General features: G+C 39.5%; 1 protein-coding gene across 2 annotated transcripts in view; it reads left to right on the top strand.

The window, feature by feature from the left end:
- LOC126249019 (isoleucine--tRNA ligase, cytoplasmic) overlaps nt 1–21,067 on the top strand; it is a 181,021-nt gene that overhangs the window by 77,269 nt on the left and 82,685 nt on the right. For both annotated transcript variants that reach the window (XM_049950620.1, XM_049950619.1), the window contains one exon: nt 7,132–7,308. In XM_049950620.1, coding sequence (XP_049806577.1) covers nt 7,132–7,308 — 177 coding nt within the window. The remainder of the gene's footprint in view (nt 1–7,131; nt 7,309–21,067) is intronic.

The raw sequence follows: 21,067 nt of genomic DNA, 5'->3' as shown, positions 1-21,067 counted from the left end.
ACATGGATACTCTGCAAATCACATTTAAGTGCCTGGCAGAGGGTTCATCTAACCACCTTCACAACTCTCTATTATTCCAATTGCTGATAGCGCACGGGGTAGAATGAACTCCTATATCTTTCTGTACGAGCTCTGATTTCCATTTATTTTATCTTGGTGATCCTTCCTCCCTATGTAAGTCGGTGTCAACAAAATATTTTCGCATTCGGAGGAGAAAGTTGGTGATAGGAATTTTGTAAGAAGATCTCTCCCATATTTCGCGATAATACAAAACATGCTGCCTTTCTTTGAACTTTTTTGATGTACTCAGTCGGTCCTATCTGGTAAGGATCCAACACCACACAACAGTATTCTAAAAGTGGACGGACAGGCATAGTGTAGGCAGTCTCCTTAGTAGGTCTGTTACATTTTCTAAGTGTCCAGCCAATAAAACGCAGTCTTTGGTTAGCCTTCCCCACAACATTTTCTATGTGCTCCTTCCAGTTTATGTTGTCCATAATTGTAATACCTAGGAATTTAGTTGAATTTACTGCTTTTAGATTAGACTGATTTATCGTGTAACTGAAGTTTAACGCATTCCTTTTAGCACTCATGTGGATGACCTCACATGTTTCGTTATTTAAGGTCAACTGCCACTTTTCGCACCATTCTCGTATTTCTTCTAAATCATTTTGCAGTTTGTTTTGATCTTCTGATGACTTTATTGGTCGATAAACGACAGTGTCATCTGCAAACAACCGAAGATGGCTGCTCAAATTGTCTCCCAAATCGTTTATATAGATAAGGAACAGCAAAGGGCCTATAACACTACCTTGGGGAATGCCAGGAATCACTTCTGTTTTACTTGATGACTTTCCGTCAATTACAATGAACTGTGACCTCTCTGACAGGGCATCATAGATCTAGTCACATAACTGAGACGATATTCCATAAGCACGCAGTTTCACTACAAGCCGCTTTTGTGGTACAGTGTCAAAAGCCTTCTGGAAATCCAGAAATATGGAATCGATCTGAAATCCCTTGTCAATAGCACTCAGCACTGCATGTGAATAAAGAGCTAGTTGTGTTTCACAGGAACGATGTTTTCTAAACCCATGTTGACTGTGTGTCAATAGACCGTTTTCTTCGAGGTAATTCATTATGTTCGAACACAATATATGTTTTAAAATCCTGCTGCATATCGACGTTAACGATATGGGCCTGTAATTTAGTGGATTACTCCTACCTTTCTTGAATATTGGTGTGACCTGTGCAACTTTCCAGGTTTTGGGTACGGATCTTTCGTCGAGTGAACGGTTGTATATGATTGTTAAGTATGGAGCTAATGCATCAGCATACTCGGAAAGGAACCTAATTGGTATACAGTTTGGACCAGAAGACTTGCTTTTATTAAGTGATTTAAGTTGCTTCACTATTCCGATGATATTTACTTCTACGTTACTCATGTTGGCTGTTCTTGATTCGAATTCTGGAATATTTACTTCGTCTTCTTTTGTGAAGGCGTTTTGGAAGGCTGTGTTCAGTAACTCTGCTTTGGCAGCACTGTCTTCGATGGTATCTCCATTGCTATCATGCAGAGAAGGCATTGATTGTTTCTTGCCGCTAACATACTTCGCATACAACCAGAATCGCTTTGGATTTTCTGCCAGGTTTTGAGACAAAGTTTCATTGTTGTAACTGTTATAAGCACCTTGCGTTGAAGTACGCGCTAAATTTTGAGCTTCTGTAAAAGATTGCTAGTCTTGGGGATTTTGCATCTGTTTAAATTTGGCATGTTTGTTTTGTTGTTTCCGTTGTTTTCTCTACAGATCATACTGTCACCCTAGGCTTAGTTTAACATAGTAGTAAAAATAATATTGAGTAACTATTTCAAAATGCAACCTCAGTATTCTGTTCTACTTTCAAACATGTTTGCATGATCTCACATGTCCTGTACTTTGATTTTTTTTTTTGGTAGAAGCAAACCAAGTAGGTGCCATGTTGATTCATGTGTTTTTTAAGCTGAAGTGTCATCGTTGGCACTTTCTGTATTTGCATGTATATCTTACAAAGACAAGCAGTTTGATGATGTGCAGAATTTAAAATCTCTCCAAAATGTGCAATTTTTACTATGATTTGCTGTGCAAAAGTGTCAGGAAATGTGTCGTTGGGAGTTGAAACTGTTACTTCTGTTCCAAGTTAAAATTGTTATAAGATGGATTCGTTATTATGAGAAAAGGAATTTTTGATTTTGAAACTAGTGAACTTTTGAAAACCATGATGAAAAGTACCTTAGGAAGTGGTGAAGGAAAGAGTGAAATACGTTGTGTTGCTCCTTCAAACTAGCCTGCCAACATTCATGGCCACAAATGCATACAAGCATGTGTTCACAGCAGCAGGTTCTTGTTGCATGTAGACTGGAATGACAGGGGTTCTGCGGTATAGAAATTCTGAAGGTATACAAATCCCTTCAAAATGCAGTGAAATAGCAACTTTTCATACCATTAGAAAATGTGGATGTTGTTGAATGTCTGCTGTTGTACTAAAGGCAGTTTCGGTGTGCATGTTCAAATGTAGACCCCAAATGGCAGTTTTAATACTATACGCAATGTCCCGTTTATCTTGACCACAACATATAACTTCTTTTCCAGAAGGAAAATAAAATATGTATCAAGCAAATGTTGCTCAGCCACAAAGGAGAGACATAACCAGCATTAATGGCTTTCTTGTGACTCTGTTCATTATGAAGATGTGAACAGCAATACCCAATTTTTTAAATAGCACCTTGTATTCTTTATTTTGTATTTCACTTTGTCTCCTCAAGACCTGCTCAGAAACATACCACAGAGTAGCATTCTTATAAACATGATGTTATTAAAAACGTAACACAAAACTGACTTTGATTCTCTTGGAGCAGCACACAATGCAGGTACCCAGGTAACATAACCCATCCAGTTGCTGGAGTTTACAGTGAACAGAACAATAATATTTTCTTCTTTATGATACAGGTACATGTAGTGCACTTCTGTAGAACTTTTAATCAGTATGTTTTGGGCAGTAAATGCAGTCCTTGATTAAAAACTGCGCCATTCCTTTCCTTTTACTGTTTTTGAAAATAGGTGTAATGTTACACAGGCAGAGGAACTCCGCAGAGAGCGATCTCCTGACAAGAAGCTATCTTAGTGCAATTTCTTTTCTGCTAACTTAAATTCTCCATAGATGAATAGCATTTCTACCTTCTTTTCATAGGTGTACATTGTACTCGCACAAACCTTCAAATGAGAACAGTTGACTGAATGAGCTGTGTGCATTTTCCTCGTGCTTCCATTTGTTTACTGTCAACACCTGCAGTTGGACGAGCTATATTCCCCCATGTTCCTTCTCTGTGTGCTACTACAGAAAACTAAGTTAGTTTTGTGTTATAACATCATGTTTATGTGAATGGTTCACAGTGATGCATTTCTGAGCAGGTTTGGAAGAGAGTACTGCATAAAAATTACTAGTTACTACAGGGTATGTACCAAAAGTTTCCAGAATGAATTTTTTAAAATAATTTATTCCATTTCAGTTTACAGTCTTTTCAGAGCTTTTCGAAGTATTCTCCCCCTGCTTCAGTGCACTGTTGCCAACACTTCACAAAGTCATTGAGGGTGTCAACGGGAATCTCCTTTAGTGTGGTTGTTGAAGTTGCTTTTACAGCCTCCAGCATCGCATGTTGAGTTCCTTTCAGGATTCTTTCGATCCTTGGGAACAAATAGAAGCCTGCTGCTGCCAGGTCGGGGCTGTACGGTGGCTGGGGCAGCATTGTCACACCCATGTTGGCCAGCAACACGGAGACAATGAGTGTGGTGTGGCTTGACACATTGTCATAGTGCACAGTCCAATTGTCATGAACTTATTTTTAGACAAACCTAAACCTGTTGCACAACCATTTGAGTACTTCACAGTAAAACTCCTTGTTGACGTTTGACCTTGTGGCACAAATTCACTATGAACACCTTTTCTGTCAAAAAAGAAAACAATGAGCATTGCCTTGATTAGCGATTTGCTCATTTCCGCTTTTTTCGGGTAAGGAGACTCCTTGGTATGACACTAGCTGCTCCAATGCTTTATTTTGGGCTCATACTCAAAAATCTATGTCTCATCCCCTATCACCACTCTGCCCAAAAATTCTCGGTCCATTTTGTAGCGCTCGTGCAATTCCTGGCACTTCAACAAACACTGCTTCTTCATCTCACTTGTCAACAAACTCTGCTCCTTCATCTCACATCATTTTTGCACAGACATTTGAAGATCTTCAGTTAAAATGTGGTGAATGATTGTTTTGGGCGTTCCACACTCCTCTGTAATCATCCGAACATTTAATCATCAGTCCTTGTCCACAATTTGATACACTTTTTAAACAGGTTGTTCATTTGTGATGTTGATGGGCATCCCAAGCAGTTGTTGTTGACGGAATCCCAATGTTTGTGGAACCTCTTGTGCCACATTAAAGTTTGGCTTTGTTTCATTGCCGTCACCTTAGCCTTTCCAAAAGATTTCAATCATCTTCGTTCCGTTTTTCCCCAGTTTCATACAGAATTCGATTGCATAACACCACTCCAAAAATTGGTCCAGTTTTTGCTTGATGAGGGTGTAGTATATACCTTTGCATGGAGTGTGACTGTGCCTCAGCAACTGCCTGCAGGCAACTGACTCCAGTCTTGTTTTGAAGCTTAGATCCCCCACCAGCTTCTCCACACAAAGCTCTGCCCCGTCAGCCAACATTGCCAACTACCAAAAATCATTCCAGGAACTTAAGGACAGGCCCTGTATTCAAAAAACACACACTACTGTTCATATCTTTATACTGAACAATGTTAAAAGAAAGATAATAATTGTGGTTAAGGTCCCCTTGTAGCTAAACAACAATGGCTTGATACATTTTTTATTTTGCTTCTAGACAAAAAGTTATTTAGGGCGTTCAAAATAAATGGGGCATCCTGTGTTGACAGCATATTGTCTCTAATAGAAATTTGAAGTGATGATAGTGCTTTCTTTTGAAAAACTTGCAACTTTGTTTGGATGCATTGGATGCAAATTTATTTCTTCTTTAATTTGTATTTTTCAACGGGTTTTAAGTAAAGCCTTTAGTATTGAAATCAAATGAGATCTGTGATGTCAATGAATGTAATAAAATTGATAGTTTATGTTCATTTCCAACATATGACTGAAAAAACAATGAAATATGACAAAAATAAAGACCGTAATTGGAAGAATAAACCATCAGAAAATAACTCTTAAACTGGCAAAAAATAAATGATTTTTTCTGCACTTAAATATTGTGCACAAAGCATTCTCATCTGTGCCTATGATCAGAGGACAAGTAATGGCCTCCCAGCAAAGTTCTATGTCATCCCACACTGTTGGTCAGAGATAAGCAGCAGTCAGACCAGGGAATTACCGTCCCCTGTTGCTGTTAACATCACAACATAAATAGCTGTATTTGGAGTGCTGCTGTGACTGGGAAGCATGGACTGCTGATGATGAATGGCTTCACATTGTCTGGCATAGCTTCACATTGTGTCTGGCAATTAATCGCAGCTAGACACAACCCCAGATGGCCATCGTTGACGAGTATGGTGGTGACCAGGGGAGAGGCCCAATTCTTCCAATGTTATGTTACTCTTGATGTCATAGTATGGGGAGCCATCAGTTATGATCTCACGTCATGGCTGTTAGTGATTGAGGCGGCTTTGGTGGCACAATGGTATGTCATGGACGCCTTGCATCCCCATGTGTTTCTTCTCGAGTGACAGTATTGTGGTGCCAGTTTTCAACAAAACAATGCTCATCCACTCATGGTGTGTGTCTATAAACTGTCAGCATGATGTTGAAGTACTCACATGTCCAGCAATATCCCCAGATCGGTCCCAATACAACATTCATGGGATCAGCACGGATGTCAACTCTGTCTCAGTACCATTATCACTGATATCGAAGACCCTTTACAACAGTTGTGGGCCAGTTTGCCTCAGGAGAGGGTACAATGGCTTTGACACCCTTCCCCAACTTAATTAGTGCATGCATCCAGGCCAGTAGGGGTGCAACATTGTTAAGTGGGCCCATACTGCCAAGTTACTTGTAAATTTGAATCAGTTTTATAATTACTGTAATAGCATCATATACCCTCTCAACCCATGAAGTTTCATTTTATTTCTTCCTTCCCTTCTGGGCACTTCACTTTTTTTGTTAGGCAGGGTATAAAGACTCTATTCATTTCACTAACAATTGTTTTCATGCATGTCTTGGGTCTTTGAGCAATGGCATCGCTCATGAGTCACTAAAATTGTTTTTTCTCCTGTAGTTTGATAATCAGATGCTTCACATAGACCCTCAAAAGGAAACACAGTGTATAATAGTATACGGACAGGAAAGTGCCTCCATTATGTCTAATTCTGGATCAGACTTCACTGAAACAATAAATTGCATGTCACATACCCAACGATTCATAATATGTTCCAATAAAGAAATTTCCATTTAATTATTCACAGTTACTGTCGCAGAGAAGAATGGTCCATGACCCTTCATTAGCGCATGCTAAGTATAATCTCGATCATTTTGTACATCCACAGTGAAATAATGTAAATGTTAATTAAAAAAACACATCTGTATGTCAGGTGCATTTATTACATCACAGCCGGTTTCTTTCTAAATGAATGTCTTTAGGTGATAATCTTTGTAACTAATTCTCAGCCAATTTGTAAGAATTAGTTACGAAGACTTTCACATAAAGACATTCATTTAGAGCGAAACCAGCTGTGGGATTACAGCACACTACCAGTTGGGGTACTCATATGCCAACCCAGGGGGAACAGGGTTGTGACAGAAAGGGCCATCTGGCCACTGCTTACATTAACCATGCCAAATCCATTAATAACTATACCGACCCTGTGCCAATGTGGGACAATGGTGCGAGCAAAAGATGACGATGATTTCTTGTTCAATTTTAATAGTACTTTGTCAGAATGTGTTTAATTAAATCTTAATGGAATAGTTATCTCTTGCTGTAAACAGATTTTCAGTTATGCGTGAGAGGTACTGACTAGTTTCTAAATAAACTTTGTTTTCAAGCAGTTGTTCTTTTATGTTGAATAATTTTTGAATTTTTAGGTTGTCAACGCCTTAGGAGCTGATGCACTAAGATTGTATCTGATCAATTCCCCTGTGGTCAGAGCTGAAAATCTCAGATTCAAAGAACAGGGTGTCAGAGATCTGCACAAAGACGTTTTTCTCCCGTGGTACAATGCATACCGTTTCCTTATCCAAAATATTGTTAAGCTCAAAGGTGTAAGTACTATTTACATATTTATCCAATGTTTTATTGGCGTATTTCTATAAGTTGCTTTCTTACTTTCATTGCTGTCTGTTGCGATATCACTTGTGTAATTTTTCACCCAAACAATTGTGTTATTGTAGATATTATCCTTCACTGTACTTCAGAATACACTGGATTGATGGAAAATGTGTCTCTCTTTATATCATTTTAAACCATCATGAGACACTTTTATTAAATACACCTTACCACCAGTAATACAACAGATAAACCATGATCAAATGCAGGTAAAAGCGATGGTCAGAGATATTTCAGCACAATAGAAGTCAGAATAGTAAACCAGGGTTTGAAAAGTAGGAACAGTAGTGTAGTTACTTCATAAAGGACAATCCTGTAGTCTCCACGAAGTATGGTCAATGACAAGAGCAATGAACAAACAAGGCTCAAATATGCCATGATGCAGTTATGGGGATGCATTTGTTTATGGGACATACATACAGTGGATACAAAAAACTTTTTCTAACCTTTTGGAAGTGTACCAGTAAAAGAAAACTATTCTTTCTCTTGAAATGTTTTCCTTGTTTGGAAGATGTAGTATTATATTTTTTTTATCATCGTAAGGCAGTCTTTGTATAGTTTAGTTCAGCTTTCCATTCCATTAACAAATAGTTTCTTCTGGAATCTGTTTCATCATTTCCTGTCCATTTTCCTCTTTGACTGTTTGAATGTCTCATTAGTGTTTGAACTATTTATTGTTCCATCAAACAACTCTGATTTCTCTTGACGGACTGATGGGTGGTAGTATTACATATTTGAATAATAGCACCCACACCCAGTTTTTTAAAGTAATTTCTTCTGCAGGTATCACAAACTGATATTGTTTTCTACATAAAATGGCATGGATAATTATTATCTGGCTTATGTGCATAATTTTGTGCAGGATAAGTCAGCTCTTGTATAACTGACAGTTTGGAGAGTTATCTGCAAAGGTTTTGTTAACCAAGGGTTTGGAGAGCGGTGTGCAAAGTTTTGTTACCTTTATCTCCTTTTCCTTGCCACCCAAGTACAAAAAGAAAGATTAGCTGTAGTTTTCACTTCTGAAAGGCTGTTTTACAGCTAGTTTGTAAGGAAGTCTTTGTATAGTTTAGTTCAGCTTTCATAATGTCATTCATTGCAGCCATAGAAACGTATTTTGCAGCCTGAAAGTTAAGTTTTGATTTTGTTAGCCTGTTGTTTCCTCTGAATCCCAACCTTTTTACTAGTGTGATTATAAATCAATTTTTCTGTAAGTTTCACCAATGTATCATTTAAAATAGCATACAAAAACTTCTTGAGTTTTTCCTGTGATTAGTGAAGTCAGTTTGAATTTGAAACACTTTTTCATTTCAGTAATCTAGGTGTTAAATAAAAAATGGAAGTCCATCTATTTTTTTTTTTTTTTTTTTCAAAATGTTTACAAGTATGCTGAAAACAATTCATTGTTCATTTATTGATTCTTTTTATTTACTGCTCAGTGCAACTGGTGGAGAATTTTATGTTATGATGGTGTTAATCTTCCGAATGTGGTAATGGAATGTCCTTGGTGGGATATAAATATTGGGAGGAGCAGTGCTTATGCAGTTTAGTCAGGTGTGGGGGTCTCTCTCTCTCTCTCTCTCTCTCTCTCTCTCTCTCTCTCTCTGTGTGTGTGTGTGTGTGTGTGTGTGTGTGTGTGTGTGTGTGTGAGAGAGAGAGAGAGAGAGAGAGAGAGAGAGAGAGAGAGAGAGAGAGAGAGAATGGGGGGGGGGGTGCCATGCATGTTTAGCTCGGAATGACAACTCATCCAAAGGTTAGAAATGTTTTCTGTTTGTCTATATGCCCATTGATTGCTCAGTTGTTATTGTTGTCATTATTTCCCTGGCAGAGCAGCTGGTAGCCATGGAACTTACACAACTGTGTTTCTTAGTAAGAATTCACTTTGAGTCTTTAATTACTTACTATCATTGACTGGGCAGATACTATTGCCAAACTGAAAATTGAAACATAAATAATTTTGCTAAGCAGCCAAATAGGTTAGTTACCAAAGATTTGAAATTTAGTATGAGATATTTGTACATAAAAAAAGTTTGGTGAATGCTGATTGCCTTTATAGATCAGAATTATTAAGCAGCATTTGAAGGTTTCAGTTTATTTATCTAGTACTGGTCAGCTTGGATTTAATTCAACACTGTCATAATAACTAACTGAATTGTTCCAAAACAGCATTAGCATGTTGCTGGTGACGTCTGCTTGAACAGTTGTAGGACTTTAAATAAAGCTTTTATGCTGCTGTCACAAAACACTACACAGTCATAATTCTACAGATATTCTGTACCCACTGAAATATTTTACTTATCCTCAAGACAACAGTATTGTTTCAGATAATTCCCAGAAATAAAGAAATTTATAATGTAGTTATATGCAATTTTTATTATATAGAATAATGGGGCAGTGAGTGTTTCTTTCAAACAAGAACAGGAATTTTGCATTCGCAATTTGTCTTCGAATTAATTGGGTAAATGTGGCATTGTAACTGATAATTTAATATATGTCCTCCCACTCCATGGCAATGGTGCAGCAACCATAGTCACATTTACAACAAGAATAATAGTCTACATTGCAAATGGCAGCAGAAGCTTTATTTACATGTTTTGCCTTGTTGAGGCATCTTCAGAATTTGTTTGGAAATTGCAGGTAACACATTAGTCACAAATAGCCAAAATTTTGGTATGCATCTTCAGAAAGGTCATACTGCAGTGCTAAGATAAGTCCAAACTTATAATCTTGAAACATAAATATTGCAACACAAATTGTAGTAGTCGCGAATATAGAACAAAATGTGTGCATGCTCCATAAATCAAGCTTCTGGTATCGTTTACAACATAGATTGTTTTTCTTATTGAAAAAATTGATAATTGAATCTTACACTTTTACTTCCTTGTAACCTTCAGTTACCCAGGAAGATAGACCATAACACGAAAGTCTGATAGGTGTAGTATGTGCTGATATGAATCTAGATTAGTTTGGAAGAGGAGTGAAAAGGGGAAAGTGAGAGATTCAAGCTGCATGGTATGCTTAGTTAACCAAGTATTGAAGCACTGTCATTGTCAGTATTCATCTCTTACTACTACTACTACTACTACTACTGTCGAGTTGTATGGCATTGTTGGTTGAGATCTTTCTATGGACAGGATCAACCATATAATAGGCTATTTTCCTATGTTAAAAATATGGTTCAGATTGTTGCTATTCTGAATGATCATAGGACTTACATAACATCTTCGGTCAACTTTCTCACAAAACATCTGTTATTTTTACGTAATTAAAGCTCAAAAGTCATTAAATTTGAAGATTTGGTAACATGATCAGAAACATTCTGTTATTGGCTGAAGCTCTTCTGACATCACAGGCTAGGAACAAGGAGAAGCTGTACACTTGTTATAGGAGTGGTAGCCAAAGTTACTAATGTTCTTCTGTATTTTTTCTACAAACTGTTTAGTTACTTACTGATACAAAATGCATTTACAACTCTTAAGTAACAATGAAAAGGAATTTTGTGTAGGGCAATAGTGGAAACCTTCCAAAAATTGATGCGTTTGTGTGCTCTTTGTTCTTCAATGACAATCCAGATTTTTATGTTCCATAAATAAGAAACGTGAAACTGCATTGCATGGCAACTGGGATGGAAGTACTGCAACACAGCAGTAAATCGCAGAACTGTCTCAAAAATGAGAGAATCTGGAATAGGGTTATTTACTCGGACCAGCTGAAAATGTTTTCTGGGGCAACTTGTGGAACCACACACAGTAAAACACAGAGGAAACTTTTTCATTCAGAAGGTAATTCTTTTTTGTTTTCCAGGTACCTCTTTTCTCAGCTTTCAAATTTTCATACAGCATAGTAACACCAGGGAGTAATGTCCATGGGAACTGAGTTGACATTTGGTGCAGCGGCTGTGTGTAAACTTAGTTTGCACAGACAGGACTTCAGAGCATCATTATATTTACCTTCAACAGCTTTACACATTGCAGTTTTTCTGTTCCTCCAGGTCGTCAATTTAAACCACCAGAAAAGTATGTCTATAAAATATACATTGATGCAGCAGAACCTTAAATTATCTTTTGTCCTACTGTATGCATAACTACTGCTGAAACACTATAATTTAAAGGTGCTTAAACAGGACAAACTTGCATTACATCATACTGCCCTGGTCTTCTAACATTTCCTTATAGGTTCCAAGCAGTTTTCTATTTTTCTCTTTGTCAAAATCACACAACTTTACAACAGCCTCAGTGGAGATGGTTGGAAGTGATAAATTTGTTGTGTTCAATGACTTGTTTGGGAAGAATAATGTGGTCTTAAATTATTAAATTGTTTCTCAGATTTTTCAGAATTAGAGCTTCACCAGCCATGAAATACAGTTTAACATCATCCTTGTGATTCATCTCAAATTGATCAGGTAGACAACAAAGCTAACAAATGAAAATAGATATTAAAATGTAATATGATTTAGAATTTAAGGGTCTTACATAACTCTATTACGAATAAAGTACACTGAAGAGAACAGTGTATCAAGTGAAGTGAACAGAAATGAAAAAGAAAAAGAAATTGCTCCGAATTAGGATTGCAGGAGAGTGCTCTGTTACAGTGATGTTTGGTACAAGGTGTGATTGCAAAGTTTTAAGAATGGGCTTGTAATTGTACAATGGGGGTATTTACATGCTACTGTGATGCTACAAGTGACAGTGTGTTGTTATGGAGTGTTTTTATTTACATCAGAATGATCCCGACAGAAATAAATACTCATAGTGACTGCTGTCTCATTTGGATCTCTACAAATGAGTTGCAAGCACATTTTATGCATCTTCTCATTCATTTTGTAAATGTATTTCTACAATGTGATACTACTCACTATTTGCAACCCACTTTCTGCAGTGGAAATTCCAAAACAAGTTGTCACTGCGAATGAGCTTTATGACATTAGGAGCAGCATGCTAGCCACTAATGTCACAGGCATCATATGACTTAAATTTAATCTTTCCAGCAAGCTTTAAAATTATTTTAATTTCTTTCTTGTTTCTTTAAAAAATAATGAAACTGATTGTGTGTGTGTGGGGGGGGGGGGGGGGGGGAGGAGGGTTGCACATGGAATTTTGATGTTGTTTGTTGTTGATGCCAGTGAGAGAGAAGGGAAGAAGGAGGGAGAGTAGGAGAGTACCCAGTGTCAGCATGTAGCTTACTGTTCTGAAATGTTGCCAAACTGAATGTCACACACCTTACTCAGTGAGATATAGCAAAAGATTTTGAAATTTAGACCTGGTCATTACCCCAAGCATAGTGTTGAGGGCTGTATGCCACCATCGTTTATGCCTTTACCTGCCAAATATAGGTGGTGAAAATTTAATCCACCATCAAGATTCAACACAGTTTCCTCGGAGTCAAGTGCAACTTCACAGGCATATATGTTAGCGACTTGGTCTACAGAATCACATATCTGTCACTACTGATGTTCTACAAACAACAAACTGCTCATATTAGTACAAACTATGCTGTATAGTAAAACAACTTAAAATTTTTGCACTGTCTGTGCAGTATTTCAGATAATATTAATGTAAAAAGCTATTTTTTTTTTTTAAATTCTAATTGGTTTTTGCAGGAGAGTGCTCTGTTACAGTGATGTTTGGTACAAGGTGTGATTGCAAAGTTTTAAGAATGGGCTTGTAATTGTACAATGGGGGTATTTACATGCTGCTGTGATGCATCTCCTTCAAAATAGTCCCCTTCTGACTGAACAAACTGACTCCAATGGTGTTTCCACTTTTGGAAACATTCCTGGAATTTTTTTTTCCTGAAGTTTGTTAAGGACGCTCTCCGTATTTCCCTGGATGTCTTCAATCGAGTCAAATAGCTTCCCTTTCAGTGAAAATTTCAGTGTAGGAAACAGGTAGAAGTCCACAGGTGCCAAAGCAGGGGAATATGGCGGTTGTGGAAACACAGGCATTTTGAATTTGGTCAAAAATTCAACGATGGAGAAGGCACGATGAGCTGGAGCATTGTCATGATGTAGCACCCAACTCCTGCCTTTCCACAACGCAGTGCTTTTCTTCCACACCTTTTCATACAAATGCTCAAGGACACATTTGTAGTATTCCTGGTTAATTGTCTGTCCTCCAGCGGTAAATTCATGATGCACAATACCAGTAGAATCGAAAAAAATCACCAACATTGTCTTCACCTTCGACTGACTTTGCCATGCTTTTTTCGGTCGTGGTGAACCTGGAATCTTCCACTGTGAGGACTGAAGACTGCACTTTGGTTTCAGGATCATATCCACAGACCCACGAAATGTCGCCTGTAATTACCCTATTTAACAAATCTGGGTCATTTTTAGTCCGATTAATCAGTTCTTGGCACACTTCAAGTCGGTATTGTCTCCGGTCACTTGACAACATTTCTGGAATGAATTTTGTGGTCACTTGACGCATGTTCAGATCTTCAGTTAAAATTGACTGAACTGCATAGAAACTTAAATTAAGTTCATCAGCCATCTCCCTAATTGTAAGTCTACGATCAGAGTGCGCAAAGTCGCGAACTTTCACAACATTTTCATTCGTTTTTGAGGTGGAAGGACGGCCGGACCGTGGTTCATCTTCAAATGATTCGCGGCCATTTTTAAATGTATTGAACCAGACAAAAACATTTGACTGGCTCATACAATTATCTCCAGGAGCTGTTTTTAATAGTTCGTAAGTCTCAGAAGCTGATTTCTCAGTTTTAAAACAAAATTTCACACAAACTTGTTGCTCCATTTTTACGTCCATTTTCATGCAGACAGAATATGGCAACAAGCCCTAACAGACCCACACTCAACCAGCTGCCACAACAAACTGAATAAAGGAAACGCAGTTTCCTGTCAGAGGGTGTTCAAGGACAAGGCAATGACTCACTCCACACCCTCCGTGTACCTGCCTGCCAAACCAGTTAGCAGTAGCGGATCCGTTCTTAAAACTTTCTAATCACACCTCGTATAATACTGACTCCTGTGCTGAGAGAGGTGCTTCAGTAGTTAGCACACTGGTCTTGTATTCAGAAACTATATATCTTGCCACCCAGATATAAATTTCTGTAATTCAGTTGAGACAAATGTTGAGTTAACTCCCTTGAAAATGTGGCCTATTTCCTTCCCTATCCTTGGCCTATCTGAACTTGTGTTCATTCTTTAACAGCCTTATTCTCAATGGGATGTTAACCCGTAACCTCACTTCAGATTTCCATAGTAAACCTAAAATTATAATTTGGTTGATTTTGATGCCTAGTTGGTGCAGTATTAGATAATTTTTAGGCATGTTTTTTAAGTTGTGGTATTTTGGATAACTTTTACATTAACTTTTTTGTCATGGCGTTACTCAATGCGTGAAGGTATGAACCAAAATCCAACTTACATACCTTTCATTTATTTATTTTTTCCTCTTGTCAGAGAAAAGACCACAGGTATATGTCATGTGGAAATTTTATACTCAATGTTTTAGAAAGCACATCTGCAATTAACTGCTTGTAGGATTTAATATTTAATATCGCATGTTTATAGGTATAGCAACAATCATTGTATTTTACCGGTCTCTCTATTCTGACCTCCATTTTAAATTTCATTGTAATTTTTTTCTCAGTTTTTAATACAAAAATTGAATAATCATAGCTCTTCATTTTCATTTAACTTATGATTGTAACCTCAGTTCATTTGAAGAGTGAAACATGAAAAAGTTCAAAGTGCCAAGCCTCTCACTGGTCTGCCCCCCAAGGGCTCAGCAATTGTTTGCTGGGTACAGCCTTGGCAACCCAGGGTTCCTGAGCTGGGGTTTGGTAAGCGGCAGCAGTCCTCTGTTACCATAAGCTCTGGGCATACTTCAGCGACCACCGTGTGCCGCAGCAGTGGAATGTTGCGTGTTTTGGAAATCGGGGGCCTTCGCTTCACTGTCTGATGCGCAAGGAAGTTACACACATTTATTAAAAAAAACCATCAATCTCAAAGTGTGCTACATGCAGATGAGGTGAATGGCTGTTGAGGTAAAACAGTCTCTAGCAGACAACCTCTGGAGCATCTGCCGTCCCCCAGTTGTATAAGGCTTGGTAAGGAATGGTATCATCAAACAAGTAGTCCTAATAGGTCGGGTGTACTGTCAGGTAGTACCTACACCACTCATCAGAGTGAGCTTGGTTGGTCAGTCCTCCTGAGAAGGTCTCAGAATCATAGTAACAGGACATTAGTGTGCCATAACACTTTCACTATAATCAAGAGGACAGGGAGACCTTTGAGAAGGTGTCCCCTTTCTATATTCACAAGGCATTATTGGGAATTGCTGGTTCATGAAAAGTGTCAAATGACTTCATAATGCAACACCTGTAGTTGAAACTGCTAATTCAAACAAAGTATCTAAGCTTCTGAGATGTAAGATCTTAGGTGACTACCGAGTCGAGACTGAGTTGGATAACACCCTTAACTTCTGTAAAGGCATAGTTAGCTGCTCCGATATAATGGAGATGGGCCCTGTGGAGTTACATGAAAAATGAAAAAATATGGGTGTCATGGAAGTGCAGAACTGTATGTGGAGAGTCAATGGCATATTGGAAAAATCTGCAACATTTATTCTAACCTTTAGCAGTCCAGAATTACTTGAACACATATTTCCAGGCTTTATCCGTTGTAAGGTTTGTCTGTTTGTTCCTAACCCAATGTGATGCTTCAAATGTCACAGCTTTGGCCATAGCACTGTGGAATCTAAAGAGAAGGCTATGTGTGGAAACTGTAGAGTCTTAGCTCATGAATCAGACAGTTCTTGTACACTTCCTCTGAAATATATAAACTGCTCCAGGGATCGTGCAGTATGGAGCAGAAAGTGTGAGGTTTATGACAAGGAAAGAAAAATTCAGGAGTTGGAAGTCACCAGATGCAGTGAAGCTAAAAAAGCTTTCAAAGCTATGCAACCTCTGAGTTTTCCTGCTACTTTAGCATCAACCTTTAACTAGCCAATCACCAAGTGTGATGCCTCCACACAAACTCAGACCATAGATTCAAGTAGTAGCACATGCACTTGTCCGTGCATCTGTGGGGGAAAAGCTACACTTGAACCAGAAATCATTCGGAAGCCATTGGCAATGGGCTTACAACCTAAGTCACATACTGCTGCCCACTGTAAGAAACCCACTAAGCCATCCCCTCAACCCAAGCAACCAACTCCTGCCATAAGTAAGGAGAAATGTCGCTCAAAAAGTAGTTCAAAGTCAAAGAAAGTGGCAGTTAAATCTTCAGATAGGCAAGCTCGTTCCCTCTCAGATGAAGACTTTACTCTTGAGGATATGGATTTCCACTCGTAGGAACCAGAGAACCGGGCACCTGCTAACTTTCCCTTGACCTCACAGATAAATCTCCACCTCCGCGGAAGAAAGACAGGACCAACCATCTCTGATCAACTCCCACAGGGACTTCTGTGTTGCAGTGGAATTTAAATGGATGCCGATCACATTTGGAAGAATTGCAGTTCCTGGTCCAGGAGAAACTGTTCTGCATGTGCTTACAAGAAACTCATTTTAACATCACTGACACATCTGCATTAAGGGGTTATCACCCCTACAGGAAGAACGATATTACTGGAGATGTGGCTAAAGGCGGAGTGGTTGTTTTCATTGATGACAGATGCCACTCCTGTCCCTTTTACTATGACCATACAAGCAGTTACCGTGAAAGTTCTAGCACCATTTATCGTCACGGTGTTCTTTGCATCTTCCACCTCATGATCCTGTGGATGCAGATGCTTTGATGGAACTCTCCCAGGCACTCCCATGCCCATTCCTCCTTGTAGGGGGGGGGGGGGGGTAGTTCAGTGCACAGAATATGCTGTGGGGCTCAGCAACCACTTGCCCCAAGGGTTGAATTATCGAGCGACTTGTCCATTCTGTGAATATCTGCCTGTTGAACTTGGGTCAAATGACACTTTTTCCACAGCTACAGGGTCTTTTTCAACCACTGACCTTTGTTTTTCCTCCCCAGCTATTGTAGACTTGGTTCAGTCGGAAGTGGCTACAGGTTTACATTTTTACATTTTAGTGACCACTTCCCAATGTGGATCTGTCTGCCGACTTGAACCGTGGTTGACAGGAGACCACGAAGATGGATGATTCAAAGAGCAAGTTGGTTGCATTACTATTGGCAGGCTATTTTTGAACAAAAGGATTGTGCACAGCAGACAGTGACCCACATCACTTCTGAGATCCAATGGGCTGCCACAGAATCCCTCACCTGTTCTAGCAACCACCTCAGACGGCAGACTGAACCTTGGCAGAATGACGTCCATTGCTTGGCAATCGGAGCCAGGTGAACAGCTCTGTGAAACTTCAAACACCATCCATCTACAGAAAACCTTCCTGCCTTCAGATCTGCGAGAGCACATCCGAGGCGAGTGATAAAAGAATGGAAGAGGGGTTCCAGGAAGGAATTTATATCTTCCATTAATCGGTTCATTCCCACTGCACAAGTCTGGGAACAAATAAGCTGGATTTCAGGCAAAGAGGGTGTATGTCTCTTTCAGCCTTGTCAAGAAATGGGGTTTTGGTGGACACACCTAAAGACATGGCTCAGTTTTTAGCTGAACGCTTTTTTACAATCATTGCGTCATCTAGACAAGCTCATGCATTTCAGATGTTCCTTTGGGCTGCAGAGATGAGGAAGCTCCATTTTTCTCACATAATGAGGAAATCCATAATCTTCCATTCTCCATGTGGGAACTGAAACCAGCTCTGTCTGCGACCAGAGACACTGCTCCAGGATCCTCGTGATTCATTATGCCGTGCTCCGTCATCTGTGCCCTGAAGCGAAAGGACACCTCCTCTCTTGTTTCAGTCAGATCTGGTTTGATGGACAATACCCCACGACTTGAAAGGAGACAATATTAATTCAGTTATGGAAACCAGACAAGGACTGTAGCACCCCTAACAATTACTAGAGTGTAGCCCTTACCAGTTGCATGGGTAAGACTTTGGAACACATGTTCAACTGCAACCTCGTCTGGTTGCTCAAATCCCGAGCTCACCTGTGCCACTCTGAATATGGTTTCGTGCGCTACCATCCACCCTTGACAACTTAATTCTTCTGGAGATGGTGATACAGGAATTCTTACACTGAAACCATTTGGTTTGTATGTTTTATGACCTTGAAAAAGCATACAGCACCACTTGGACGTACAGCATCCTTTGCCAACTTCACTAATGGTGACTACGTGGACGACTGCCACTTCTTATCCAGTTCTTCCTCTAGGACTGGTGCTTTTGATATCACATTGGTGATGCTTTGTCCAACTGCTATGTTCAAGAGAGTGAGGTCCCCCAAGGCAGTGTACTCAGTGTCACATTGTTTGCCATTGCTATCATCGGCATTTCCTCTGCAGTCAGGAGCCCTGTCTGATGATCTTTGTTTGTGGGTGACTTCGCCGTCTTCTACTCTTCCTCTGATCTTACAGTGGTGATGAGGTAACTATGGCTGATCATCATGAGGCTAGAAATCTGGCCTAAGACAACTGGTTTTCGGTTCTCACCAGAGAAGACTACATGTGTCAGTTTTTTTAACCATGTTCGTAAAAGTTTTAACCAACCAGTGCTCACAGTGGGGGACAATATGTTACTTTTTCAGGAAAATGTGCACTTTTTGGGTTTATTATTTGAATGGAAATTAACTTGGCCCCCACACCTAAAAAACCTATGAACAATGGGATTCCAGTCATTGAATATTTTGAAATATCTTAACGGAAAAATATAGGAAGCTGATAGGTCCTGCCTCCTGAATCTTTATAGAGCATTTGTTCGATCACGTGTAGATTATGGCAGCATGGTCTGTGGATCAGCTCATATTTCCTACCTCAAGGTGATATAGATGCTGTCCACCACGAGGGCATTCGGATATCGACTGGAGCCTTTTGGGCTAGCCCAGTTCAGAGTCTGTATGCAGAGGCTGGTGAACAACCCCTTTGGATTCAGTGATGTATCCTTTTGGCTTTACACCGCTGAAAATCTCAGTGTAACCTCAGTCATTGGCATTTAGTGTAGCAGTCCAAGCCAACTTTGAATGGCTGTTCTGGATTCGGGCCCATGTGACCAAGCCATTCAGGATATGTGCTACTGTCTGTCTCAAAGATCTGGATCTATCAGGCATCCGAATACACAGCCAGGGATGGAACACATTGCCACCTGGTGTCTTCAGAGGCTCAAAGTGATTTTAAGCTTGTACTCCAGATTACGTTTTTACGACTTTGTTTTCTTCCATTTTAAATACATACCACAGATTTACCATTCTTTTATACAAATGGATCCCAGCAAGATATTGTCCTCGGTTGTTCTGCTGTTTCCCCCGGATAGGGTTTTCAAAGTGTGTCTTGCGGAACAATTTAAAAATTATGATGCGTAGTTACATGGCATTATGATGCCATTGGAGAGGATTCGCAGACATCACCATACAAGGTTTCTTGTCTGTTCCAACTCACTTAGTGCACTACAAGCGCTTCACCAAATGTGTACAGTAGACCAGTTGATTCAGCTCATCCATGACTCTTTAAAACAGCTCCAGCACCATGGCAAGGGACTGGTCTTTTGGGGGGTACCTGGCGACAGGGAAATAACGGGGCCAACAAAGTAGCCAAGGAAGCATGTCGAGATGGTGAATTCCATCAGTGTCTTATCCCGTTGCATACCATCACCTCATTTTCTAACAGATGCATCATGTGTCAGTGGGAGACTGAATGGTTGAAGGTGACAGAAAACAAACTGTGGTCACTCAAATCGACCAAACAGTTATGGTGGACTTCACGCTAGCCTCACCACCGGAAGGAGGTTCTGCTTACCAGGCTGTGCATTGGACATAGCCCTTTAACACATGGCTTCCTCCTCCAGTGGTAGGATCCATCACTCTGTGAGGTTTGTAGTGTGCCACTTTCAGGTCAGCACATTTTGGCAATGTGTGTCTTATACACTGATACCAGGACAACCCTCTGTCTCAATGGAGATCTGACCATAATCCTCATGTTTCCAGTGTTGCAAGATGGTGAAATTTTGTAAACTGTCAGGCCTCAAACCTAAATTTGTGGGGAAGGGAGGCAGACTTTAATTCATTAGAAACTGGTCCTCATGTGGGGACAACCTTCATCCCCATCTATGAGATCGGCATGCTGACTTTTCGTCAGGGCACTGATGACCATGATGTTGAGCATCCCTCACCTAAAATAATCAATATCATCATCATTGGTCAAGTGAATGAAAAACCAACTTCTCTCTCTGCACATAACTAATTTGTATCCAGAAAGCTGATAAGGTTTTCTGCTATCACAGAATTATACTGCTCACTGAAATACTGCAAAAAATAAGACAAATTAGAAATTAGGTACTTAATTCAGAACATTCTAAGTGCCATACCAGGAAACTTACTGGTTCTAGGTGTCAGTAAGAAAGTTATTACAAGTTGATTCCTTCAAAGAAGGAAACAGCAACCAGTTACTTACACCAGTCTATCACTATCAAAGTAATGTCAATGAAGGTGTTCTTTAAGTTTTGGAAACAGGTGAAAATTGGATGGGGAGAAGTCGAGACTGTATGGAGGATGATCAATGACAGTGGACCCAAGACACCGGATTGTTGCAGATGTTGCAGCACTTGTTTGTAGTCTGGCATCGTCGCCATACACAACCTTCATTTTTCTATGGATTTAAATTGGAGGCA

This window comes from Schistocerca nitens, chromosome 3 (assembly GCF_023898315.1).
Source record: "Schistocerca nitens isolate TAMUIC-IGC-003100 chromosome 3, iqSchNite1.1, whole genome shotgun sequence".
NCBI classification, from domain to species: domain Eukaryota; kingdom Metazoa; phylum Arthropoda; class Insecta; order Orthoptera; family Acrididae; genus Schistocerca; species Schistocerca nitens.
Note: the sequence above shows the minus strand (reverse complement) of the source record. Positions and strands in the feature narration are given on the sequence as shown.